This window comes from Trichomycterus rosablanca, chromosome 7, assembly GCF_030014385.1.
Source record: "Trichomycterus rosablanca isolate fTriRos1 chromosome 7, fTriRos1.hap1, whole genome shotgun sequence".
Classification (NCBI taxonomy): domain Eukaryota; kingdom Metazoa; phylum Chordata; class Actinopteri; order Siluriformes; family Trichomycteridae; genus Trichomycterus; species Trichomycterus rosablanca.
The window spans coordinates 1767291-1794893 of record NC_085994.1 but is presented as its reverse complement, the minus strand read 5'-3'; the positions used below and the strand labels follow the sequence as shown (position 1 = coordinate 1794893).

Below are 27603 nucleotides of genomic sequence, written 5' to 3'. Positions count from 1 at the left end.
AACACAAAGGCAGAGACGCTGTTACGTTCATTTGTGGGAGAAGCTGACGGAGAAATTTTAACCCTCAATCTGACATTCATATGAAGTCAAGCGCCTCTGCTGGACAATTTTGGAACTTGCTGGCTGAGTAAAAATATCCAAACATAGAAAATGTGCTGCATATTTAACAGCATTTTTTGATCAACCTGCTTGTGTCAGAGATATTTACAAGTCACAAAATACGAGTCCGAGTCAAGTCACGAGTCTTTAGGCTAGAGTCCGAGTCAAGTCACGAGTCTTTAGGCTAGAGTCCGAGTCAAGTTTTTTTTTTTTTTTTGAAAAATGGACGCCGTGTGCAAAATGGATGTTTATTAATAAATGAAATGAAGTTGAGCAGATAAAAGATGAAATATCTCAGGTTCATCCTGTCTGACATCAAATAAAAGTCAAAGTCAATGTGAGGAACTCTGTGTTTTTATTTTTCTGATTTGAGGTTGTATTTGGCTGTAGGTTCCGGTACAGACAGCTTCGGGTTTCCTGCTCTGAAATGTTGATTGGACGTGTTATTACGGTCTCTGAACTCGATGATCGTCACCGCTCCATAACTTTGGGTTTGTGCCGTGATGCTCTATAGGAAGATGATAAACCAGCCGTGTGAGATGAGATGCCATTATCACTTCTGCACCTCCTGATTTACGTTCATGTTCATGTGTGTTTGAGACGTCGTTGATGAGGAGTGTTTGTGATCGGGTTCACACTGAGCGAGGCGGTTCGTGTGTAGTTTCAATGACAAGGAAGCCTCGCCAGTCTTCCTGCGGCACAAAGGTGCTAAAACCATAATCAGGGAACTTTAAGGAACTTTATGGACATTTATGAGGGTTGTGGACATACATTTAGTCACATAGTGTAAATATCTCAGTCCTGTCTGTTATATCTGCTCTGAAATACAAAATAACATACAAACCAGAAATAAAACTCCACAAAATAAAAATAAAACGTCCTTCAAAATGCAGAACTTCGGAGCTTCTCAGCTGTTATATTCTCTCTTATTAAAATAATTCTCTTTTCTTTACATAAACACTTTAATCCATCATTCTGTCCTTTCATCCTTGTTTTGTCTCCATAATAAAATCCAGACGTGAACTCCATCCTGCCTTTCGCCTTCCGCCCGTATCTACAACGTCCAATCAGATCGAAGCGTAAAGTCCAGCAGGGTCGAGGGGTCAGTAGGTCGAGCGTGTTCAATCGAGCGTCCACTTATTGATCGGTTTCTCAGAAAGTAGAAGGAAAGTGGGTCGGGTTTGGAGAAAACGTCCTCTCGCAGGAATACACTCGCACGGATCGTTGTGGCACGCGCACACACACACACACACACGCACACACGCACACACATACACACGCACGCACACACACTTCCAATCTGAAGAGTTACAGACGAAACACTGATTTAAATTCACTCCATAGAAGGGAAAATCGTCTCTCTCTCGAGCTCTCTCTGTGTGGTGGTTGTGCTATGTCACATCCTCTTCCTCCGAACAATAATTCTGACCCTGGAGACAAAAAGAGACAGAAGTAACAAGCAATTAAAGATTAGGGCCTCGCTCAAGGGCCCAACAGTGATAATAACTTGACCGTTTACATTTGTGGCATTTAGCAGACGCTCTTATCCAAAGCAACTTACAATTATTACAATACAATCTGAGCAACTGAGGGTTAAGAGCCTTGCTCAGAGGTCCAACAGTGGCAACTTGGTGATGGTGGGGCTTGAACCAGCAACCTTAACTGTTGAGCTACCCTTGCCCAGTGACCCTTCGCTTACCAGTCCAGCTACCAACATCCTTCACTTCATAGCCGTTTAGGACCCAGTGCTGTACATATCAGTGTTATTTTTTTGCCCGCTTTATCTCCCAATCGAGTCATCTCCAATTCCCAATTGACCGAGGAGAGCCGGATCACCATGGATCCCCTCCAACATTCGTCTAGTCTGTGGCGGATACGTTGGGTTCCCACACAGACCCGTATCGCATACGGAGAGCCATGCCAAGCACCGTGTGACTCCCTTCCTCCCAACTGCAACTCCAGCAGGTGCCCGAACCCGTCCCGGAAGTTGGCATATCGCTGTGGCATTGGGACGAGACGCCGCACGACCTTCCCTCCCTCAAAAAAAAAAATCAAGAGTGAATCTTAGATCTAAACCCTAAATATTCAAAATATAAACAGGGTCACCAGAGCCCAAAATCCCAGGATGTAGGACAGATAAAAAGTGAAAACATGATGGAGAGATGGACGTACAAGGGGATGGAAATCCCCACAGATAAGATCACAACATTAATCACATGATCATCATTTTCCATGTGAACCCAGATGATGCAGCATTTCTGTAAAGAACAGCAATTTAAATTCACGCATTTCATCCCTTCACCCATCACTCCCACTACCCATCACCCCTCTTCTCTCCCACAACCCATTGCTCCACCCATCACTCCATCTATCGCTCCACCCATCATTCCACCATTCTTCCCTCCCTTAGCTTTCATAATGCCTCCTTCAGAATCCCTTTTATTCATTCCTCCATCCTATACTGTACTAACTATACCACTGTACTAACTATACTAACTATACTACTGTACTAACTATACTAACTATACTACTGTACTAACTATACTTACTATAGTACTGCACTAACTATACTACTTTCCTTTAATTTCCTTTGGGATCAATAAAGTATCTATCTATCTATCTATCTATCTATCTATCTATCTATCTATCTATCTATCTATCTATCTATCTATCTATGCTACTGTATTAACTATACTAATTAGACTACTGTTCTAACTATACTACTGTACTAACTATACTACTGTACTAACTATGCTACTGTACTAACTATACTAACTATACTACTGTACTACTCTACTAACTATACTACTGTATTAACTATACTACTGTACTAACTATACTACTGTACGAACTATGCTACTGAATAACTATACTACTGTACTAACTATGCTACTGTATTAACTATACTAACTATACTACTGTACCAACTACACTACCATACAAACTATATTACTGTAGTACTAACTATATTAGTATACTATTTTACCTAACTAACTATACTACTACACTAAATATATTACTATACTACTATACTTAATACACTAATTACATTACTATACTATCTATACTAAAATACTAACTATATTACTGAACTCACTATACTAATAATACTACTATACTAAGTATACATATATCAAGTATATACAGTGTATCACAAAAGTGAGTACACCCCTCACATTTCTGCAGATATTTAAGTATATCTTTTCATGGGACAACACTGACAAAATGACACTTTGACACGATGAAAAGTAGTCTGTGTGCAGCTTATATAACAGTGTAAATTTATTCTTCCCTCAAAATAACTCAATATACAGCCATTAATGTCTAAACCACCGGCAACAAAAGTGAGTACACCCCTAAGAGACTACACCCCTAAATGTCCAAATTGAGCACTGCTTGTCATTTTCCCTCCAAAATGTCATGTGATTTGTTAGTGTTACTAGGTCTCAGGTGTGCATAGGGAGCAGGTGTGTTCAATTTAGTAGTACAGCTCTCACACTCTCTCATACTGGTCACTGAAAGTTTCAACATGGCACCTCATGGCAAAGAACTCTCTGAGGATCTTAAAAGACGAATTGTTGCGCTACATGAAGATGGCCAAGGCTACAAGAAGATTGCCAACACCCTGAAACTGAGCTGCAGCACAGTGGCCAAGATCATCCAGCGTTTTAAAAGAGCAGGGTCCACTCAGAACAGACCTCGCGTTGGTCGTCCAAAGAAGCTGAGTGCACGTGCTCAGCGTCACATCCAACTGCTGTCTTTGAAAGATAGGCGCAGGAGTGCTGTCAGCATTGCTGCAGAGATTGAAAAGGTGGGGGGTCAGCCTGTCAGTGCTCAGACCATACGCCGCACACTACATCAAATTGGTCTGCATGGCTGTCACCCCAGAAGGAAGCCTCTTCTGAAGTCTCTACACAAGAAAGCCCGCAAACAGTTTGCTGAAGACATGTCAACAAAGGACATGGATTACTGGAACCATGTCCTATGGTCTGATGAAACCAAGATTAATTTGTTTGGTTCAGATGGTCTCAAGCATGTGTGGCGGCAATCAGGTGAGGAGTACAAAGATAAGTGTGTCATGCCTACAGTCAAGCATGGTGGTGGGAATGCCATGGTCTGGGGCTGCATGAGTGCAGCAGGTGTTGGGGAGTTACATTTCATTGAGGGACACATGAACTCCAATATGTACTGTGAAATACTGAAGAAGAGCATGATCCCCTCCCTCCGGAAACTGGGTCTCGGGCAGTGTTCCAGCATGATAATGACCCCAAACACACCTCTAAGACGACCACTGCTTTATTGAAGAGGCTGAGGGTAAAGGTGATGGACTGGCCAAGCATGTCTCCAGACCTAAACCCAATAGAACATCTTTGGGGCATCCTCAAGCGGAAGGTGCAGGAGCGCAAAGTCTCGAATATCCACCAGCTCCGTGATGTCGTCATGGAGGAGTGGAAAAGCATTCCAGTGGCAATCTGTGAAGCTCTGGTAAACTCCATGCCCAGGAGAGTTAAGGCAGTTCTGGGAAATAATGGTGGCCACACAAAATATTGACACTTCAGGAACTTTCACTAAGGGGTGTACTCACTTTTGTTGCCGGTGGTTTAGACATTAATGGCTGTATATTGAGTTATTTTGAGGGAAGAATAAATTTACACTGTTATATAAGCTGCACACAGACTACTTTTCATTGTGTCAAAGTGTCATTTTGTCAGTGCTGTCCCATGAAAAGATATACTTAAATATCTGCGGAAATGTGAGGGGTGTACTCACTTTTGTGATACACTGTATATAAAAGGCCAGCTGTAGCCTAGTGGTTAAGGTACTGGACCAGTGATCAGAGGGTCGTTGGTTGAAGCCAGGTTGCTGCTGCTGGGCCCTTGAGCAAGGCCCTTAACCATCAATTGCTCAGACTGTATACTGTAACTGTAATGTAAGTCGCTTTGGAAATGCTGTTAAATGCTGAAAATGTAAATGTAAGTATACTACTGAATTTACTAGCTATTACTATACTAACTACACTACTAAACGTACTATACTAACTAAACTAATGCACTAACTATACTATAACACCTAATATACTTCTGTACTAACTATACTAACTACTAAAAATACTACTGAACTTGCCTTGCCTTGCCGTACTTCATGTACTTTACCCTGTATACTGTACCCATCATTCAGTCCACCCCTCTTATCTAACCAGCTCTCCCTGCTTTTAACCCCTTCATCCTTCCCTCCCTTAGTTTTTATAATGCCCTCATTCAGGAACCCTCCCGCCCCCATTTCCTCCCTCCGTCCCACTTTACCTTCTCAATCTTCTCATCCAGCATTCGGAAAAACTCCTGCTGACTCTCCGACGTATGAATACTGGGGGAGACGGGTGTGGGGGGTGAGAAGGGAGGTAACAAACACAAGAATTTTCCATTACAACAACAACAAGAAAATAAGAAAACACATTACACTCAACACACACACACACACACACACACACTGAAGAGTCTCGTTCATCTTAAAATCTATCAGACGTGTTTATTTGGGTTGAAATTTTGTCATTTCTTTTGATTAGTTTGAGTCACCAGGATTTAAATCAAGTGTCATCGTACAATAATATAAGCTCAACTCAGTACATTCTGCTTATGACTCCAATTATGCATTTATAACAGTTAGGTCTCCTGTTTCTGGGGGTTCGAATCCCACGCTGGGCTCACAAATACATTTTCGGCATTTAGCAGATGCTTTTTATCCCCAGAGATTTACAGTAAAGTGACGTTATATTGTCTAAGTAATTAAGGGTTAAGGGCCTTGCTCCAGGGCCCAACAGTGACAAATTGGCGGTGGTGGGGATAAAACCAGCGACCTTTTGATTACTAGTCCAGTACCTTAACCACTTGGCTACAACAGCCCTGAGACAGCAGTAGCTCAGAGGTTAAGATACTGAACGAGTAATTATGGGGTTGCAGATTCAAACCCCCCCCCACGTTGCCATTGTTGGGCCCCTGAGCAAGGCCCTTAAACCTCAATTGCTTAAATGATCAGTATTTACTGATAATTGTAAATCGCTTTGGATACAAGCGTCTGCTAAATGCCGCAAATTTAAATGTAAATACAGAACACACTTGGCAGTATGTGAACCTAGTCAGTGTGGGGTCACATATCAGTGCACCCTTAGTGCAGGTCCCAAGCCTGGATAAATAGGAGGGGTGTTTGGTAAATCAAAATAACGATCCGCTGTGGCGACACCTGAACGGAAGCAGCCTAAAGAAAGCTCATTTGTACATGAACGTATAAAATTGTACGTTTTTAAATGACATAGATGTTTAGATGAGCTGTACGTATATTTCTGAGGCACCAAAAAAGCAAATTCACAGACCCACCGCAACCCTGACCAGGATCAAGCGCTTAGTAAAATAGTTCAGACTGTATCATGGGACATTTTAATCTTAAACTGGTCCAAGGATTTACACACACACACACGCACACAGTGACGCTCTTACTTGGCCTTGTTGGCTCCTGGTGCCTCCTTATGCAGTTTGTCCCTGTGGTGTGTCGAGCTCTTGTCCTGTAACACAATGACAGGGTTTAACACACACGTGTATGTGTGTGTGTGCCTGTGTGTGTGTGCCCGTGTGTGTGTGTGCGTGTGTGTGTGTGTGTGTGTGCGCCCGTGTGTGTGTGCCCGTGTGTGTTTGGGGGGGAGTTATCCCACACTGTCATTCTTAAGAGTCTTAATTAAACCTGCTTCTCTCAATTCAATTCAAATGTAGTTTTATTGGGATGATAAATACAGACGTTGGCATCACCAAAGCTCAGATGCAGGTTTAAGAAACATTAAAAAAGATTTAAAAGAAAATAATAATAATAATAAAATGAAAAAACACAATAACAGCGTGAATGGTAACGAGAAATAATAGTACAATATGTAAGAAGTAGTAAAATACAATTTGGTGTGTGCACATGTGTGTGTGAGTGTGTTACATGTTTAATCCTCCCTTATGATTCACTCAGTCATAAAAAAAGGAATTTTTAAAATATAAGAATTATTTTACCACACACTGTTGCATTTTGGGTTTTTATCGCTATTTTATTGACATATTTTCTCCTTGTTTCTCCCAATTTAGTCATAGCCATAGCCTGTATGCATTGCCAATCATGCCCATTAGGGGGCGCCCAGCCAGTAGCAGAGCTGAGATTCAAACTGGGAGAGCTGGTGAGCTGGAGAAATATCCCACTACGCCACCAGGGTGCCAACACATTTGTAATAATTAAATCCATCCGTGTGTGTGTCTGGTGGTTTGTTTGGAAACACAGTAATATCCTGGAGTCTTGATTCTAATGAGTCCAATCATCATTTAGCTCTTGAAATATTTATTCTACAATCTTTATGGTTAAGAACAGCTTTTAATATCATCTTATTTCTAGCTGTTTGATGGACCACGTTCCAAGTAGTGGGTCAGGTATAAAAACAACACCATTATGCATCATTCACACACTATTCAGTTCCTACATGTTGCCCAACTGACGTGTGACGCAAACTGAATAAATGCAAATAACAGCATTTCTTACTAACAATTACAATCAGAAGCTCTGATTGGTTCAGAAAGCGGTTCTTACAACCATTAGCACCGATTCTGTAGGAGCGTTCCATTCACCCCAGCTGTTCCTGTGAAGTGCACTACGTAGGGTATTCCACCATTTTAAGTGAGATTCTGATCCAAAGGGAACAAAAATGTTCAAATGAAGTGAACTTCAGACTGTGTAGGGAGTAGGGAGCGACGCTTCATCACTACGCCGGAAGCTGGCTGGAACATTTACACATTGCGTGCGTTGTGGGTTAAGACGGCCGGAGCGTTATTAGAGAAACAATTAGAATGATGATAACACATGCTGCTGACTTTTGTTGTCTACAAGTCATTTTTTTGGGTGGGTGGGTGGGTACGTGGGTACGTGGAGGTCTCACCAGGTTCTCCTGGTTGTGTGCGTTGACTCGGTCCTCCTCTCCTCGCATGTACTTCACCTCCTCGACCCCCTTCATCCTGTACTCGTCTGCACAAAGAGACAAAGACAATTTGGACATGAATTCTGTCCATCAGAACTCATCAGAGCTCAAACAGGAATCACACATGGTCACACACACACACACACACACACACACAATAAAATGTCGTATACACATATACACAAGCACACCTTGTTTGGAAGCCATGAGGATTAAGAGCTTTGCTCAATGACCAAAAAGCGGCAGTACGAAAAGAGCCGGGATTTGAACCCACAACCTTTCGATTGACAGCCAAAGCTCTACCCACAAGGCTATCACTGTCTCCCATGATGACGATGATGACATTACTAAAAGAGGAGAGCGGGAGGAATGTTACATTCATACGTCATATTTACACAGGCAGAGACAGAACCATGATTCTCACGCCCCTGTCGGTCACAGACGTTTTATTTGTTTATATGGCCGTGTGTGTGTGTGTGTGTGTGTGTGTGTGTGTGTGTGTGTAACTCAATTACACATACAGGAAAGTCTTTACAAACACTGTCAGTGAATGACAGTAAAAACAGAGTACAGACAGTAAAAAAAAAAGACAATAATCGATCAACACAGATCAACACTGATGTCACCTCGCCCTGCTCTCTGCTCGGGAGTCCAAGTGCTTTTTAGAAACAGTGAGAGGATTCTGTACTCCCCTAATTCAAATCTCAGCTCTGCTACCGGTCGACTGGGCGCCCCCTAGTGCCTGCAGCAGACAAGATCTACCACTAATCTGGGTGGGTGGGAAAAGACGGGACTAAAAAGTGGGCGGGGTCTTCGACGCTGAGCAGGGACCCTGATTAGTAGTCCGAGGCGCCTGTACAGAAGTGGAGGAACGTGGAGATCAGGGCGTGACTCTCAATGCGCCAGACCAGCCTCAGCAGCATTCTTCACAAGCGTAACAATCAGACATACACCGATCAGACATAACATTAAAACCTCCTCCATGTCCATTTTATCAGCTCCACTTACCATATAGAAGCACTTTGTAGTTCTACAATTACTGACTGTAGTCCATCTGTTTCTCTACATACTTTGTTACCCCCTTTCATGCTGTTCTTCAATGGTCAGGACCCCCACAGGACCACCACAGAGCAGGTATTATTTAGGTGGTGGATGATTCTCAGCACTGTAGTGACACTGACATGGTGGTGGTGTGTTAGTGAGTGTTGTGCTGGTATGAGTGGATCAGACGCCTCACTGTCACTGCTGGACTGAGAATAGTCCACCAACCAAAAATATCCAGCCAACAGCGCCCCGTGGGCAGCGTCCTGTGACCACTGATGAAGGTCTAGAAGATGACCGACTCAAACAGCAGCAATAGATGAGCGATCGTCTCTGACTTTACATCTACAAGGTGGACCGACTAGGTAGGAGTGTCTAATAGAGTGGACAGTGAGTGGACACGGTGTTTAAAAACTCCAGCAGCGCTGCTGTGTCTGATCCACTCATACCAGCACAAAACACCCTAACACACCACCACCATGTCAGTGTCACTGCAGTGCTGAGAATCATCCACCACCTAAATAATACCTGCTCTGTGGGGGTCCTGTGGGGGTCCTGACCATTGAAGAACAGCATGAAAGGGGGCTAACAAAGCATGCAGAGAAACAGATGGACTACAGTCAGTAATTGTAGAACTACAAAGTGCTTCTATATGGTAAGTGGAGCTGATAAAATGGACAGTGAGTGTAGAAACAAGGAGGTGGTTTTAATGTTATGTTTTTACGTTCATAACAGCTCTACATTTCATCCTCCTGCTCAGGGAGACGCCGCTGTGGAGTTTTATCTTCAGCCCGGAGTCGCCAGGCTTCTCGAAACGTGTCGGCTTGTGTGTAAATGATTCATCGTCTGTTCTGCTGTTTTATTTCATGTTCCTGTGCTACAGTGTGAGACTGAAATCGTTCTCCTACTTACAGAAAAAAAGAGAGAGAGAGGAAATTCATCCTCATCTGCAGGAGCAACAGACTCTCAGAAACATTCACCATTTTTTTACTATTTTACTTTATTGATGCATTTTTTTCCTTTTTTAGTCATAGCCAGTTCCTCTTCCTCTGCTGGAGACCCCAGTGGTGTACGAGGAGGGTATATTCTCCTGACACGCCCTCCCTCCGACATGTGCACGCTCCTCCGACCCCTTCTTCATTTCACTTTGTCGTACAGCCTCCCAACTCCTCCTCAGTGACTGTGCTTAACTTCTCTGTGCCGTTATATGAACAGGACTAGTCCGGCTGCACCTCGTCTCCTGTTTCGTTTAGTCCAGAGATCAGGAATAAACCTCTAAAGTTTCGTCAAACTAAACAAGCAAACTTAGTTATGCTATAATAATTAGGAGTAACCCAAGGTGGTTCTGACAGAAACCTGTTTACCCTCTTGAGGTTAAGACTGCAGTGCCAACAATGCTGCTCCTACTAGATGGGATGGGTACCTGGTGTGTCCAGAACTCACTACAGACTTTATAACAGACTGGACTGAATAATGAAGAACTCACATTATTTTTTGCTAGTTAAAACTTTCAGTTCAATGTAATTTTGTGTTTGTATAATTTGTGTAAATCCTATTTATTTAAAGTTTCCTCCAGGCCGCCCAAGAAGGACGGGGGTCCCTGCTGAGTCTGGTTCCTCTCAAGGTTTCTTCCTGTAATTTTAAGGGATTTTGTCCCACCACTGTCACCCTCGGCTGCTCAATAGGGGTTTTGGGTCTGTTGGTCCTGGATTCTGTAAAGCTGCTTTGAGACAATGTTCAGTGTAAAAAGCGCTATATAAATACATTTGACTTCACTAAAGCTTTAAGGTGCTGAACCTCTTTTTTGCACGTCTGTCTCTACGTTCAGGTGGAAGTAAAGCTTGCTAGACTGCGGTCAGCCTCACCGATGCTGCAACAGTTGCATTTTCACCATTCAGTGAAATGGAATTATTCAGTGAAATGGATTTGCTTTGCTAGCTTAGCAAGAGACCCCTGTTTCATGCGGTTTCTAATCAAGCTAGTGCAGTCGAACTAGTCCTGTTTACACGGGCAGCCAGAAGCCGATCGCGATTATGAACAAGTTATAAGTTTTAGGACGGACAAGAGCAGAAAAGAACAGAAAGGGACAGAATAAATATTTGCACTGATCATTCAGTCACAGAAAGAAAACGGTTGCAGAAATCCTGAGGCGGCCCTGAAACTGTGTTTCACAAACGTATGTAAACACGTACCAGCCGCCGCCGCTGATTTCAGCCAGCACGCAATCAAAAAGTGTTACTATTTTCTCCCTGACGCCCCTCCAGCTTCTCTAAGAGCCGTTTTCCTGTCATTGTGTGTGTGTGTGTGTGTGTGTGTGTGTGTGTGTGTGACTCACCCTAAAAAACAAATGAAAATGAACAGGCACAGAAAGAAGCACACACACACACACACACACACACAGTTACAGTTTGACATGTAAACAATCCGGAGCTCAGAAACTGGGCGTGTCTCACTCGGGTCTATAAATAGATCTGATTGATTGACATTTGAGAGGGGCGCAGGGTGAGACTGGGCACATCAGTGCAGTTATGTGCAGTTATGTTAGTGATGGGCATGAAATAAATCAGCTGATCAATCGATTAACTGATGGACAATCGATACACAAATGGACGAACCGATCGAGTCGTCTTTCCTTCCATTTATTTAGGGTGTGTTCCAAATCGCCTACTACAGACTGTATACTACAATTATTATATACTACATACTATATACTGCACTCAGTTCATACTGTATACTGTATAATAAACTCAGTATATACTGCCTACTGCACTTAGTATATACTGTTTACTACATACTACACTTAGTATATACTGTATACTACAATTATTATATACTACATACTGTATACTTCCCTCAGTATATACTGTATACTACATACTACACTTAGTATATACTGTATACTACAATTATTATATACTACATACTGCATACTGCCCTCAGTATATACTGTTTACTACACTCAGTATATACTGCATACTGCATACTACACTCAGTATATACTGCATACTACACTCAGTATATACTGTTTACTACACTCAGTATATACTGCATACTGTATACTACACTCAGTATATACTGTTTACTACACTCAGTATATACTGCATACTACACTCAGTATATACTGTTTACTACACTCACTATATACTGCATACTACACTCAGTATATACTGTTTACTACACTCAGTATATACTGTTTACTACACTCAGTATATACTGCATACTGCATACTACACTCAGTATATACTGTTTACTACACTCAGTATATACTGCATACTGCATACTACACTCAGTATATACTGTTTACTACACTCAGTATATACTGCATACTACACTCAGTATATACTGTTTACTACACTCAGTATATACTGCATACTACACTCAGTATATACTGCATACTACTCTCAGTATATACTGTTTACTACACTCAGTATATACTGCATACTACACTCAGTATATACTGCATACTACACTCAGTATATACTGCATACTACACTCAGTATATACTGCATACTACACTCACTCAGTATATACTGCATACTACACTCAGTATATACTGTTTACTACACTCAGTCGAGGAGACGGGGGTGGCAGAGGAGGAACACGGAGACGGTTGTACTGAGACTGGACGGGTACATAGGTCACGAGTCCAGCTATTATAATCCTCAGCATCATAATTCTCAGGGCGCTATTAACCTTGCCATGCCGAGCGCACTCGCACACACACTCGCACACACACTCGCACACACACTCGCACACACACTCGCACACACACTCGCAGCGTGAGACAGTACAGAAGATCACGACCTGGTACTTTAATAAAACAGGAAACGGACGGAGGAGAAATAAGTAACAGCGTGAGAGCGAGAGCTGGAGAGAGAGCCAGCGAGAGCAGAGCTGAGGAACAAGCCCAAGGAGCGTGGTTCGAATTCAGCGTAGTCAATTAGTCTCCCGCTGTGAGGACCCTGATGGACCCTGATGGACCATGATGCTGTACGAGGAGGGTAGATTCTCCTGACACGCGCCCCCTCTGACCCCTTCTTACTCGCCCACTTCGGTGGATTGGCGCTAATGCACACTTAATTGAAGACCAGATAATTGAGGAGAGACCATACCAGTGCTAGCTCAGCGGTTAAGGTACTGGACTAGTAACCAGAAGGTTGCTTGTTCAAGCCCCATCACTGCTACATAGTCACTGTTGGGTTGAGAGTTGAGAAGACAGAGAGCAAAGGAGAGGGCAAATGAGAGAGATGGAAGACAGTAAGAGGAGAGAGAAACAAACATCAGGAGAAAGACGAGGAGCTGGTCAGTCCTCTGAGACTCATTTGGACACGACTAAGGAGGCTCCACAAAATCTTTGCTCTGGTTCAGAAGTCAAGAACATCCAGGGATCTACAGTAACCGCCTAGAAATAACGAGGAGACCAGAAGACACCCAGGACTGGGCACCGAACCAACACCCTTTGTTTAATAAATATGACCCTGAGAACTTTATGAAGCTCCTGCACCTTCACCATGATGGCTACTCATTGTGTAATTAAAGTCCAAAGTCTGTGATGGACTGGCGACCTGTCCTGGGCGTTTCCTGCCATTTTCCTGCAGTGGACGAAAAGACAATGAATGAATGAATAGAAGTTCAAAGTTCCTCACGGTTCTCCAAGGTTCCTCACAGTTCTTCAAGGTTCTTCAAGATTCCCCACGGTTCTTCAGGGTTCTTCAAGGTTCCTCATGGTTCTTTAAGGTTTCTCACAGTTCTTCAAGGTTCTTCAAGATTCTTTAAGGTTCTACAGGGTTCTCCAATGGTCCTTATGTTCCCCAAGATTCTTTAAGATTGTTCAAGGTTCTCCAAGGTTTGCCAAAATTCTACCATGTTCTCCAAGGTTCCTCACGGTTCCTAAAGGTTTCCCAAGGTTCTTCAAGGTTCTCCAAAATACTCCAAGATTCTTCAATTTTCTCCAAGGTTCTCCAAGGTTTATCAAGGTCCTCCAAGATTCTTCAAAATTTTTTAAGGTTCTTCACAGTTCAAGGTCCTCCAAGATTCTTCAAAGTTTTTTAAGGTTCTTCACAGTTCAAAGTCCTCCAAGGTTCTCCAAGATTCTTCAATGTTCTTTAAGGTTCTCCAAGGTTCTTCATGGTTCTCAAAGATTCTTCAAGGTTCTCCAAGATCTTGTGGAAAGCTTTCTCAGAAGAGCTCCAAGGTTCTTTACAGAAATTGTTTCCCCCTCTCTGTATGTAAAGTCAGGTGAGGGCATTAAGTGTGGGCTAGCATTTGTCTGTCACTTCATTGCTACCTAGTGCTAATAATAATGTGTAGGCCATGTATAACCCACGCGCGTCACGTCTTTAGCTCTTCCACACCTGAATCTCAGAAACAAACTGGCTAGCACTTCCTTACAGCAAAGACAAAACACCTACGCATTAGCATCGCTGATAAACCTGGATGTACGGGAGAGACAGATGATTCATCATCAGGTCCTAAAGAGCTTCAGTGATACTAGAACCAATGAAGACATTAAAAATAAAGTCTCCACGTCCCCCAGAATCAAATCTAACTATTTCCTGTCCCCTGAGGATCCAGTAATCATCATAACTGATTATTAATAATTGATTAAGTCACGTAGGTTGGATTTGAAGGTACCAGAAGCAGCAGATGTTCCTATAGAGAAAAAAATCCTTGTTTTTTATTCCTACATCCTAAAATAAAACTCTGCCACACACAGATTACAGCTCACAATCAGAACTATACCAACACCGTTATAATCCAGGAGTTCAGAACATCAAACCAACAGCGACTGCAGAATGTAAAATAAACTACAAATTATTTAATGTCTGAGAAATAAAAACATAGAACCACAGAACACAGAGGAGCAGAAAAGTTCATCACATCTAGCCTTTATATACAAGTGAAAAACTATTATTATTATTAATTAATTTAATGTTATTACTAGTATTATTATTATTATTACTATTATTATTATTATTATTATTAATGTAATTATTATTATTTGCATTTATTAGTAGTAGTAGAAGTGGTGGTAAAAAATTTTTATGAATGTAATTATTATCATTACTATTATTAATAATAATGTACTTATTATATTATTTATTATTATTATTATTATTATTAATTATTTATTTATTATTATTATTATTAATAATAATAATGTAATTATTATTATTAATGTAATTATATTATTATTGATTATTGTTATTATTACTATGAATCTAATTTTTATTATTATTCTACATTATTAAGTATTATTATAATTATTAATTTTACTATTGCTATTTTATTATTGTTCTTATTAGTAATATGAATCTAATTGTTATTATTATTATTAATCTATTTTTTTAATTATTATTATTATTATTAATGTAAGTATTATTATTGTTATTATTATTATTATTATTAATCTAATTGTTATTATTATTATTATTATTATTATTATTATTATTATTATTATTAATTATAATTATTATTATTGGGCAGCACGGTGGCTAAGTGGGTAGCACTGTCGCCTCACAGCAAGAAGGTCCTGGGTTCGATCCCCAGGCGGGGCGGTCCGGGTCCTTTCTGTGCGGAGTTTGCATGTTCTCCCCGTGTCCGCATGGGTTTCCTCCGGGTGCTCCGGTTTCCTCCCACAGTCCAAAAACATGCAGCCAGGCTAATTGGAGACACTGAATTGTCCTATAGATACCCGGCCGCTAGGATGCATAAACCAGTGCATTGTAGTGCCGGTCCCAAGCCGTCGTGTCAGGAAGGGCATCCGGCGTAAAAACTGTGCCAAATCAATGCAAATCACGATCCACAGAGAGCCGACCGAACGGGACAAAGGCCGAAGAAGAATTATAATAATTATTATTATCATTATTATTATTATTGTTATTATTATCATTATTATTTATATTATTATTAATTATAATAATTATTATTGTCATTATTATTATTATTATTATAATAATGATTGCCTTTATTATCATTATTATTATTAATTATAATAATCATTATTATCATTATTATTATCATTCTTATTCATTATAATAATTATTATTACCATTATTATCTTTATCATTCTTATTAATTATAATATTAATTATTATTATCATTGTTATTATTATTATCATTATAATCATTATTATTATCATTACTATTATTATCATTATTATTATTATTATTGTTATTCATGTACTTATTATTATTATTATTTTATTATTATTATTATCATTATTATTATTAATGTAATTATTATTATCATTATTATTATTATTATTTATTACTATTATTATTGTTATTATTATTTTAGATTGTAGGGTGGTGGTAGCTCAGTGGTTAAAGTACTGAAATAGTAATCAAAAAGTTCCGGGTTCAAGCCCCTCCACTGCCAAGTTACCACTGTTGGGCCCCTGATCAAGGCCCTTAACCCTTAATAGCTTGATCTGTATTCAGTCATGACTGTAAATGTAAACGTTGGATTTTGTTACTGTCGCTGTAGAAGCTGTAAGATTTGAGATACGATCAGCTCTCAGCTTCTACACGTGTGGTACGATGAGGATCAAAACTTTAACGTAAACCTGCTGTGTGTGTGTGTGTGTGTGTGTGTGTGTGAGGACAGACGAGTGAAACTGTAAATTCTGTACGAACGTCTGTGTAAATATTCCAGCTGTGCATGTGTGAGAATTTAAGGTGGAGAGTTTGAGTATTTAAGGTCTCACTGGTGAGAGAGAAAAGCCGCTGTGTTAGAGACTCCGACACTGATTAACCAGAAGAAAGATATAATAAATAAAATAAAACAATAATACGGGTGCTTTCATGAGCCGTAAACAATAAACAGCTGTAAAATAAAGTCACGCTGCAGTTCTAACCTAATTAGCCGAACACGTCGCGGCTGATCGTCGACATCTGAAGAAAATGAAATGATTAATACTTTTGCGTCGTGATTGGCACTGCCCTGTCGCCTTTCTAACACGCCCACACGCTTCCCTCTCTCAGTCATCGCGCCGATTCCTACGCCCATGGCGAGGTGACAACGTTAGATCTTTAAAAAGCAGGCGGCCCCAGCCAGGCTCTGAATAGCAGCGAGGAACGCCGCCGCCGCCGCTAGCCTGAGAAAATCGCTTCTTGATTGATTTAAAGTGCTAATCCTTGCGCGTGGGAGGACGGGAGCTATTCGGAGAGGGTCGGGAGGCACTCGGGAGGCAGACTGCTGCGTGTGATGCGCCTAAAAAGCCCTTGTGTTCATTTGATCAGAAATTCAAACCTGTTTACACCTAAAAAAATCAAAAACTGACAGGCCAGGCGTCTGTACAGACGATGACCGGCTCATCCAAGGGTCCTTTAAGTTTGCTGACTTGAAGAAGTGGCCTGATCTAGGTGGTGGGGTTGTAGTTTCATAATTTCACCACTTTCATAGAAGGGTGGCAATGCTTTAGGGGATTGAACATCACTGCTGCAGTTACGAGCTCTGCTCTACAGAGACGGGGGATAACGGGGATCTGTGTGTGACTCTCTGTGCGCGATACGGATCTCCGTATGAACCCACCTGGTGCAAAGAAGCGGTTGGCACTGCACTACAGTAGAGGCTAGTAGGGGATATGACTAAACTGGGAGAAGAATTGGGGCCTTTACACAATTTTTAGCTGCGATCAGTCAGTGGTGTCCACAAACTTTTGGAACTCGAGCATGAATTTTAGGCTGGCATGCATAAACGTTTTGATACCAGGTCTCTCCGTAAGCGATTCACTTCTGTCAATCTTAATCAGGCTGCTGGTCCCTGCTGCTGAGGAGAATTTCTATAACATGATGCTACCACCACCATATTTCACAGTAAGAATGGTATCACATCTTTGGAGAGGCTGCCGAGTTCTTCCTTATGGTGTAACGTCTTGGACGGGGTCGATCTAATCTCTGCCGGAAGTGCTGTTGCCATTCACATGACGGCCCTTCAAGTTTGCTGACCAGGAGGAGTGGCCTGATTTAGGCAGTGAGGTTGTAGTTTCGTAATGTTACCACTTACCTAAAAAAGGGACTGAACTGTGCTATGATTTACGTGTAGGAACACTGAGAAGTCTGATAGACGCTCATTAATAAATAAAAAATGCTTTTTATTAACCTGGGTTTGCTTTGGACTCTGAAGGGTCTCTACCATACTGCTAGACCTCAGATAAACGGTGTGAATGCAGAGAGACTCACCTGAGTACAGGTCTCCGTTGCCGTAGTTCTTCCCTCTGCCCTCATCCTCGCTTGGCACAGCCGACACCTGCTTAGCCGAGGTGCAGCCCATCGCTATGCTAGCCCCCGTCTCTCACCATCCCACCTGAAAGAAATCAGGACAGAGGGTCGATTATTCAGAACCGGCCCATGTTGGCACCAGTTTTTATCAGAACCGAGGAGGCGTCAGCAATGGAGGGCACGACGCGCAACGGAACTGAACAGCATTTACCGAATTTACAAATTAACCGTAATTCCGTAATTAAATACAGTTGTTACCGTTACTATAGCAATTAGTATTTTTACATACAATGCATACAAACTCGTTATTTTACGCGCTATTTTACGCAAACGCGCTATTTTACGTTTGGTTACATTTCATATTGTACTAGATGTAACTTAACTACAGCTATGTGTGTCTACTGTATTACGTTTATTGTTTTTATTGCTTGTACTTTGTAGTTTTACTCCATTCTGATGCACACAGAGTATCACACAGCTGAGAAGCAAATACATTCGACTTAACTGTATTCTGGAGGGAGCTGTCTGTCTGTCTATATGTCTGTCTGTCTATCTGTCTGTCTGTCTGTCTAACTGAGAAAGGGGGAAAAACTCTTAGCAAGGGCAGAATGATCATCTTAATATACACTGTAAAATCTCCCACAATGCATGCTGATTCTATGACCTGCAAAGTGATTTTATCCTGCATCCCACTACTAGATGATGTTGAGAAATATTTACAAATAATCCCAAAATGTACAAGAAGAGAAAACTGAAGCAGAAGGAGGAAATTTTATGAAAGATGTGAAAGTGAATAAAAGTTTGTGCTTCAGGAAGAGAAAGCGGTACGTCTCTTGTGTTATGAGGCCGCGTCTGTGGTAAAGGTGGACAATATAAATGTAGAGATACGTTATAAATATACAGAATAATATTTAGCCTCCAAGAAAAACAACAAACTGTCCAAGAACGGTCCAATAATCTATCCCAAAATTCAACTGGAGCTGCAAAGGCGTTTGTGGTGAAGAAGAAAGATGGCAGAAAGTTGGCAGAGCAGCACGCACTGCCTCCGATCTAGTACGTACTGTTTAAGTATGCGATTTGGGACGCAGCAAGTGTGTAATATGGACTGGCACTGACACTGTGGATGTTCTACCAGTAGCAGGACTTACAATTTGGGTCATTTTGAAACACCAGAGCTTTGACATCACTAAGCCTGACTGCACTCACACACTCACACACACATACACACACACACACACACTGCATCTGTTCATGCTCCTAAACCCAGAACATAAACACTAAGCTCCCAGACGTCTGCAGCTCATCCATACTGTTACGCACCTTTCACACACTGACGTCTGTAGCACCGCTGTGTGTGTGTGTGTGTGTGTGTGTGTGTGTTATCCAGGGGTCATGTGACTGACACGGCACCCCACCCCACACAGACAGATGTGGGATAGGGCTTATGCTGTCGGATTTGAGACCCCCCCCCCTCCAAAAAAATAAATCCTGAGTGATACTGAAGAGCTTCCAGGTTTGTGATTTTAAGGTGGAACAGTTTAGTTGTGCTTCTTTTCATACAGTTTAATAGTAAATATCAAGCAAAATGTATGCCCCCTTATTGTCGACAGAGTGTAACATGCAGTCAGACTCACAGTCGTATCCGATTCCCCGATCATATTTCACTTCCTCAACTCCTGACCGAGGACAGTCGTGACAAACACACACCCCCTCCGACAGGTGTGCAGTACTGACCACTTCTTTTCACCTGCACCAGACAGGTTCATACGGAGATCCGTACTGCGCACAGAAAGTCACGCACCAATATCCATTATCCCCCGTCTCTGTGCAGCACCATCGATCAGCCAGCAGAGGGCGTAATTGCAGCAGTCACTCCCATCCTTGGACGAGCCAATCACGTCTGCTGGTAGCAGAGATTCGAACTCACCAGCTTGAGATGTCAGCTCTTGTGTGCTAGTGTGTTTTACCGCTGCACCATAACAACTGACGTTTGGTTTAAGGAGGGCAGTAGTAGCTCGGCGGTTAAGGTACTAAACTAGTAATCAAAAGGTTGCCAGTTCAAGCCCCACCACTGCCAAGTTGCCACTGTTGGGCCCCTGAGCAAGACCCTTAACACTTAATTGTTAAAACAGTATCAGTCATAATTGTAAGGGCGCATTCACATGAGAAGCGGCAAAACCATCGAAGGGCAGGTGTAGCCTAATGGTTAAGGTACTGGACTAGTAATTCAAAGGTCGCTGGTTCAAGCCCCACTATTGCCAGGATGCCACTGTTGGGCCCTTGAGCAAGACCCTTAATCCTCAATTGCTTTGACAGTGTACTGTCACAGTACTGTATGTCGCTTTGGATAAAAGTGTTTGCTAAATGCCAAAAATGTAAATGTAAATGTTTAATGCTGAGCTTCAGATCCCTCCGCGTCACAGACAGCGAACGCGGCATCCATCTGAGACTCGCCCTGACGTGGATATCCCAAAATAAAAGTGGAAATCTGCTCATCACCTCATAACACCGACTAATAATAATAGGAAGAACTTTAATTTACGGACGGAACTTAGCGCTTGGAGATTGCACTCGTACCGCTCTGCTCAAAGCTCGATTCCTATTGGTTATCGCCACATCGCTTCAATTCTAATTTGCTGGACTTTGTTTAGTCGTTGACTCCGCCCACATAACACTTACATATAAATATATTATAAGACAGAAGCTGCAGATCGAATGAAATCAGACTGAGGGCCCAATTTGGCCCCTGGACATGCGTGACGTCTTTCAGGACCGGGATCTTCCTCAGCTCGCACACACACCTCGATAAAGTGGCCTGAACAAATAAACGTGTGTGTGTGTGTGTGTGATGGCGTGCTGCGCGTACCGTCATAACATTTACTCTAGGAGTAAATCCCCCCCCCCCGCCCGCTTCAAACACTTCATCATCCTGACACACACACACACACACACACACACACACACTCCAGCTCTTACGTAAGTGTGCACTTAACCGTATAAACAGTGTAACGACGTCTCTGCACCTCGTACCCCGCGCTTACTCCAGCACACGCTGCGTCGCTAACGTTCTCACGGTTCCTTCCTCTCTGTGGATGTCAAGGGAAAACAGCGGGAAATGTATTTAAAAAATGCCCACAGGGGGCGCTCTAACGTCACACGGAGCTTAGCGTGGCTCTCTGTACGTGTGGGAACCCAAAACTGGCAGGTGATAAAAAGCGGCACGCAGATCGGACACGTTTCGGAGGGGGGGTGTGGTGACACGTCTCTAGTCGGTCAAACCTGGGGTCGTTCAAGAGGCCGCAGATTCACAGTCGGGAACCGGATATGACTAAATTGAAAGGAAAATTCTGGAAAAAAATGCTCAGCCATGACATTAAAACCACCTCCTTGTTTCTACACTCACTGTCCATTTTATCAGCTCCACTTACCATATAGAAGCACTTTGTAGTTCTACAATTACTGACTGTAGTCCATCTGTTTCTCTACATACTTTGTTACCTCCCTTTAATGCTGTTCCTCAATGGTCAGGACCCCCCACAGGACCCCCACAGAGCAGGTATTATTTAGGTGGTGGATGATTCTCAGCACTGCAGTGACACTGACATGGTGGTGGTGTGTTAGTGTGTGTTGTGCTGGTATGAGTGGATCAGACACAGCAGCGCTGCTGGAGTTTTTAAACACCGTGTCCACTCACTGTCCACTCTATTAGACACTCCTACCTAGTCGGTCCACCTTGTAGATGTAAAGTCAGAGACGATCGCTCATCTATTGCTGCTGTTTGAGTCGCTCATCTTCTAGACCTTCATCAGTGCTCACAGGACGCTGCCCACTGGGCGCTGTTGGCTGGATGTTTTTTGGTTGGTGGACTATTCTCAGTCCAGCAGTGAGAGTGAGGTGTTTAAAAACTCCAGCAGCACTGCTGTCTGATCCACTCATACCAGCATAACACACACTAACACACCAGCACCATGTCAGTGTCACTGCAGTGCTGAGAATCATCCACCACCTAAATAATACCTGCTCTGTGGGGATCCTGTGGGGGTCCTGACCATTGAAGAAGAGGGTGAAAGGGGGTAACAAAGCATGTAGAGAAACAGATGGACTACAGTCTGTTAGGATCCGCCAGCACTTACCTTTCATTTTCAGGGTTTCCCAGCGTTTTGTTTTCATTCCGGTTTGTATTTTGTTTTTCTCCGTTTTCTTTAGTTTCCCCGATCGCTTTTGTTCTTGGTGGTGGTTTGCGTTTGCTTTCCCGTTTTGCTCCCTTCTCCCCCTAGCGGCCTGGAGCGGTACTGTTTTCGGAGGTTGCTGCGGTACCAGCCAATAGATCGCTGGAGGGCGGACCCCTCACACACCTGCGCCTCATTCCTCATCTCATCAACTCCTGCATTTAAACGCCGGCTTTTCTCTCACTCGTCGCCAGATTGTCTGCTTGCCATACGGTACACAGACGGCCGTTCGTTGTGTCCTTAAACCGTGAGTCCTCTTCTTGTACCTTCTCCTCTTTAACGTATTTTGTTTTTCATCGCCTCCTAGACCTTCCCCCCGTTCCTGCGTTCCTGCCGTTCCTGGTTTCCTGTGTTCCTGCCGTTCCTGGTTCTCCTATGTTCCTGCCGTTCCTGGTTCTCCTGTGTTCCTGCCGTTCCTGGTTTTCCTGCCGTTCCGCCGTTCCTGGTCATCCTGCATTCCTGCCGTTCTTGGTTCTCCTGCGTTCCTGCCATTCCTGGTTCTCCTGCCATTCCTGGTCATCCTGCATTCCGGTTCATCACTCCTGGTCATCAGTCCGCCCTGCAGTTCCCCGGCGCTTCCAGTACTGCTCCTGCCGCTCCCCTCTCGTTTTCTGTTATCTTTTTGGTTGTTTGTTTTTGTCGTTTATTTATTATTTGTTTAAATAAAATATCGTATTATCACTTCTGGGTTTTGTTGTTTGTGCACTCGCCTTTGGGTTCCCCCCTAGTCTTTGGTGGGTTATTAACTAACCCTAACAGTACAATCTGGCCTCCATGGAACCCACGGGTGCACAAACGGTTGAGGGGATCCTTATCCGCCATAACCAGATGCTGGGGACACTCAGCCAGCAGCTCGCTGACTTGACCCAGCAGGTAGTACGTCTAATACCTCCTAATCCTGTACCTCTTGCTCCTTCCCAGGTTCCGGTCGTACCTCCGACGGGTCCCGTGGTTCCAGGGTCCTCCGTGGAAACACCTGTCCCCAACCCCGAGCCCTTCTGTGGAGACCTGGAGAGGTGCAGAGGGTTTTTGTTCCAATGCGAATCCATTTTCCGTCAGCGTCCCACTACCTTTGCCACCGAGGCCAGTAAGGTGGCCTTTATTATTGGTCACCTGAGAGGCAGGGCCCTGACCTGGGCCGAAGCGGTACAGTCACAGACGGACCCTCGAGAGGGCTCGTTTGTTGACTTCCTCGCCCGGTTCAGGACAGTGTTTGACCACCCGGATTATTCGGGGAGTGCCTCTTCCCGACTATTTTCCCTGCACCAAGGTTCCCGGTCCGTGGCTGATTATTCTATTGAGTTCTGGACCTTGGCCGCCGACTCGGGGTGGAACGACGAGGCCCTCCGGGAGGCTTTCCGGCAAGGTCTCATCGACTCCCTGAGGGATGAGTTGGCGGCAAGGGACGAGAGCCCCGACCTCCACTCCCTGGTAGCTCTGGCCATCCGCTTGGATAACCGCCTCCGCAGCCGCCGCCATGAAAGGGCGGCCAGAACCGGTTCCAGGCTACCTTCCCCTTTGACCTGTTCGAGCCCCTCAGAGCCCTCAGGTGCCTCCAGTGTTGCCCCTATACCCTTAGTACCAATGCCTGAACCCATGCAGTTGGGGCGTGCCCGGTTAACCCCCCAGGAGCGGGCTAACCGCTTCAGGGCCGGGCAATGCCTTTATTGTGGTCAGGCAGGCCATATTCTCCGGGCATGCCCTGTCTGGCCAAAAGAGGGCGCCCGTCAGTAGCCGTGGGGGTACTGGCGGGCGACTCTCAGCTATCCCCCCTCCCACAACTATCCCAATCCTCCCAGCAACGCCACCTCCGCATGCAGGCAACCCTTTGTTGCCATGGCTGCTCGGTCCCTCTCCATGCCTTGGTGGACTCGGGTGCGGAGGACAACCTGTTAGACGAAGGGCTGGCAAGTCAGCTGGGGGGGACCCTGGAGCCCCTGGACCCTCCTATCACTGCGCGAGCCCTGGATGGACGGATCATTGCCCGGGTGACCCACCGTACCGCGCCTTTGTCCCTGATCCTCTCAGGAAACCACCGGGAGACCCTCTCCTTCGTAGTTATCAAAGCTCCTCAGACCCCCCTGGTCCTAGGCTACCCCTGGTTGGCACGTCACAACCCCCACATCGACTGGGCTCGTGGACGAGTTGTGGCTTGGAGCGACTTTTGCCACGCCAATTGTCTGGTCTCCGCCATCCCTCAGCCGGGGAACGGGACAAGCACCACCCCCTCTGCAGCATCCCCTGACCTGTCCAAGGTGCCCCGGGAGTACCACTTCCTCCGCGAGGTGTTCAGCAAGTACCGGGCCCAGTCTCTACCCCCTCACCGACCCTACGATTGTGCCATCGACTTGCTGCCTGGTGCCCCACTGCCTACCAGTCGGCTCTATAACCTCTCTCGTGCTGAGAGGAGCACGATGGAGAGCTACATCTCGGAGTCTCTGGCCGCCGGAATCATCCGCCCCTCATCATCTCCCGTAGGAGCTGGTTTCTTTTTTGTCGAAAAGAAGGATAAGACCCTGCGGCCATGCATCGACTACCGGGGCCTCAACCAGATCACGGTCAAGAACCGGTATCCCCTGCCGTTGATGTCGTCGGCCTTTGAACCCCTGCACAGTGCTACCATCTTCACAAAGTTGGACCTGCGTAACGCGTATCACCTGGTGCGGATCCGAGAAGGCGACGAGTGGAAGACGGCGTTCAACACCCCGCTCGGCCACTTCGAGTACCTCGTAATGCCCTTCGGGCTTTGTAACGCCCCAGCAGTCTTCCAAGCCTTGGTCAACGATGTGCTCAGAGACTTCCTCAACCGGTTCGTGTTCGTCTACCTTGACGACATCTTGATTTTTTCCAAGTCCCGGGAAGAACACGGAGCGCATGTCCGGAGGGTCCTCTCTCGGTTATTAGAGAACAGATTGTTCGTCAAGGTCGAGAAGTGTGAGTTCCACGTCGACTCTGTGGAATTCCTCGGGGTCGTTCTGGAGAGCGGCCAGGTTAGAGCCGACCCCCACAAGATCCGAGCGGTCACAGAGTGGCCTACCCCTACCACTCGGAAGGAGCTCCAACGCTTCCTGGGTTTCGCTAACTTCTACCGACGATTCATCCGAAACTACAGCCACGTGGCAGCACCCCTCACTCGCCTCACCTCGACTAAGATTTCCTTCACCTGGCCCCGGGAGGCAGAGGAAGCTTTCCTCCGGCTCAAGACTTTGTTCACTTCCGCCCCCATCCTCATCCAGCCCGACCCCGACAAGCAGTTCGTGGTGGAGGTGGATGCATCCGATACTGGGGTAGGGGCTGTGCTCTCCCAGCGGGTGAGTCCCGAGAACCCTCTGCACCCTTGTGCTTTTTTTTCACGTCGCCTTTCTTCAGCTGAGGCCAATTACGATGTCGGGGACCGTGAGCTACTGGCGGTGAAACTGGCCTTGGAGGAGTGGAGGCACTGGCTGGAGGGGGCCGCTCAGCCCTTTGTCGTCTGGACGGACCACAAGAATTTGTCTTACGTCCAGACGGCAAAGAGGCTGAACGCCAGGCAAGCCAGATGGGCACTGTTCTTCGCCCGTTTTGATTTTACTTTGACCTACCGGCCTGGATCCCGGAACATCAAACCGGACGCCCTCTCTCGCCAGTTTGCCCCGAAGGAAGCCCTCACCTCTTCCGAGACTATCCTCCCGCCGAGTCGACTTGTTGGGCTCCTCACTTGGGACGTTCGTCGTCTAGTCACCGAAGCCCAGGCCCAGGAACCAGACCCCAGGACAGGAACCCAAACCCGTCTCTTCGTCCCGGCCACAGCTCGCTCGCCGGTCCTTCAATGGGCCCATGAGTCCCGCGTCGCCTGCCATCCCGGGACTAGTCGTACCTTATCCTTCCTAAAGAGGCATTTCTGGTGGCCATCCTTGGAGAAGGATGTTGGGGAATTTGTGGCGGCCTGTACCACCTGTGCACGCAGCAAAGCATCCCATCAATCTCCTGCGGGGCTACTTCAGCCTCTCCCTATCCCGAGTCGCCCATGGTCCCATATTGCCTTGGACTTCGTCACGGGCCTTCCGGATTCCAACGGGAACACAGTCATCCTCACCATCGTTGACCGGTTTTCCAAGGCCGTACATTTTGCTGCTCTGCCGAAGCTCCCCACAGCCTTCCAAACAGCAGAACTTTTAGTTAATCTAGTTTTTCGCGTTCATGGAATACCATTGGACATTGTGTCAGACCGAGGACCCCAATTCACCTCCCAGGTTTGGAAGGCCTTCTGCAGGGCACTGGGCGCCACAGTCAGCTTGTCCTCCGGCTTCCACCCACAGTCCAACGGTCAGGCGGAGAGGACCAACCAGGGCCTGGAGTCGGCCTTACGGTGCATGGCTGCTCGCAACCCCAAGGCCTGGAGCTCCCACCTGGCCTGGGTCGAGTATGCCCACAACTCTCTGGTGTCATCTGCCACAGGATTGTCCCCCTTCGAGGCCTCCTTAGGCTACCAGCCACCACTGTTCCCCGAACAAGAAGCCGATGTGGCAGTCCCCTCTGTTGGGCACCACCTTCGCAGGTGCCGAAGACTCTGGCGCTCCACCAGGACCACCCTCCTGCGCACTCGGGACGCCAACCAGCAGTCGGCCGATCGTCGTAGAAGACCGGCCCCCCCCTATGCTCCTGGTCAAGCTGTCTGGTTGTCCACCCTTCACATCCCCTTGCGTGTCGAGTCTCGGAAACTCTCCCCCCGCTTCATCGGCCCCTACACCGTCGAGAAGATCATCAACCCCACGTCGGTACGACTGAAACTTCCCCGCCACATGCGGATCCACCCCACATTCCACGTCTCCCAGCTCAAGCCCGTGGTTTCCTCACCCTTGAACCCTCCGACCGAATCCCCACCACCCCCCCGGCTCATCGATGGGCATCCGGCATACACGGTTCGCCGGTTGCTGGATGTCCGTAGACGTGGTCGGGGCCTCCAATACCTGGTAGATTGGGAGGGTTATGGGCCTGAGGAGCGGTCGTGGGTTCCCCGGGTTGCCATCCTTGACT

General features: G+C 45.2%; 1 protein-coding gene across 2 annotated transcripts in view; it reads right to left on the bottom strand.

Moving 5' to 3' along the window:
- Positions 1–333: 333 nt before the first annotated feature.
- zgc:92140 (uncharacterized protein LOC447854 homolog) overlaps positions 334–27603 on the bottom strand; it is a 42048-nt gene continuing 14778 nt past the window's right edge. Inside the window, exons 1-6 of one of the 2 annotated variants that reach the window (XM_062998825.1) lie at positions 22492–22578; positions 18320–18443; positions 8054–8139; positions 6591–6655; positions 5403–5463; positions 334–1529 (exon numbers count right to left, since the gene is read on the bottom strand). In XM_062998825.1, the coding sequence (XP_062854895.1) occupies positions 1491–1529; positions 5403–5463; positions 6591–6655; positions 8054–8139; positions 18320–18410 (342 nt within the window). In that variant the 5' untranslated portion in view covers positions 18411–18443; positions 22492–22578 and the 3' untranslated portion in view covers positions 334–1490. Of the gene's footprint in view, positions 1530–5402; positions 5464–6590; positions 6656–8053; positions 8140–18319; positions 18444–22491; positions 22579–27603 lie in introns of those variants that run through there. The other variant, XM_062998826.1, reaches the window with a different exon arrangement.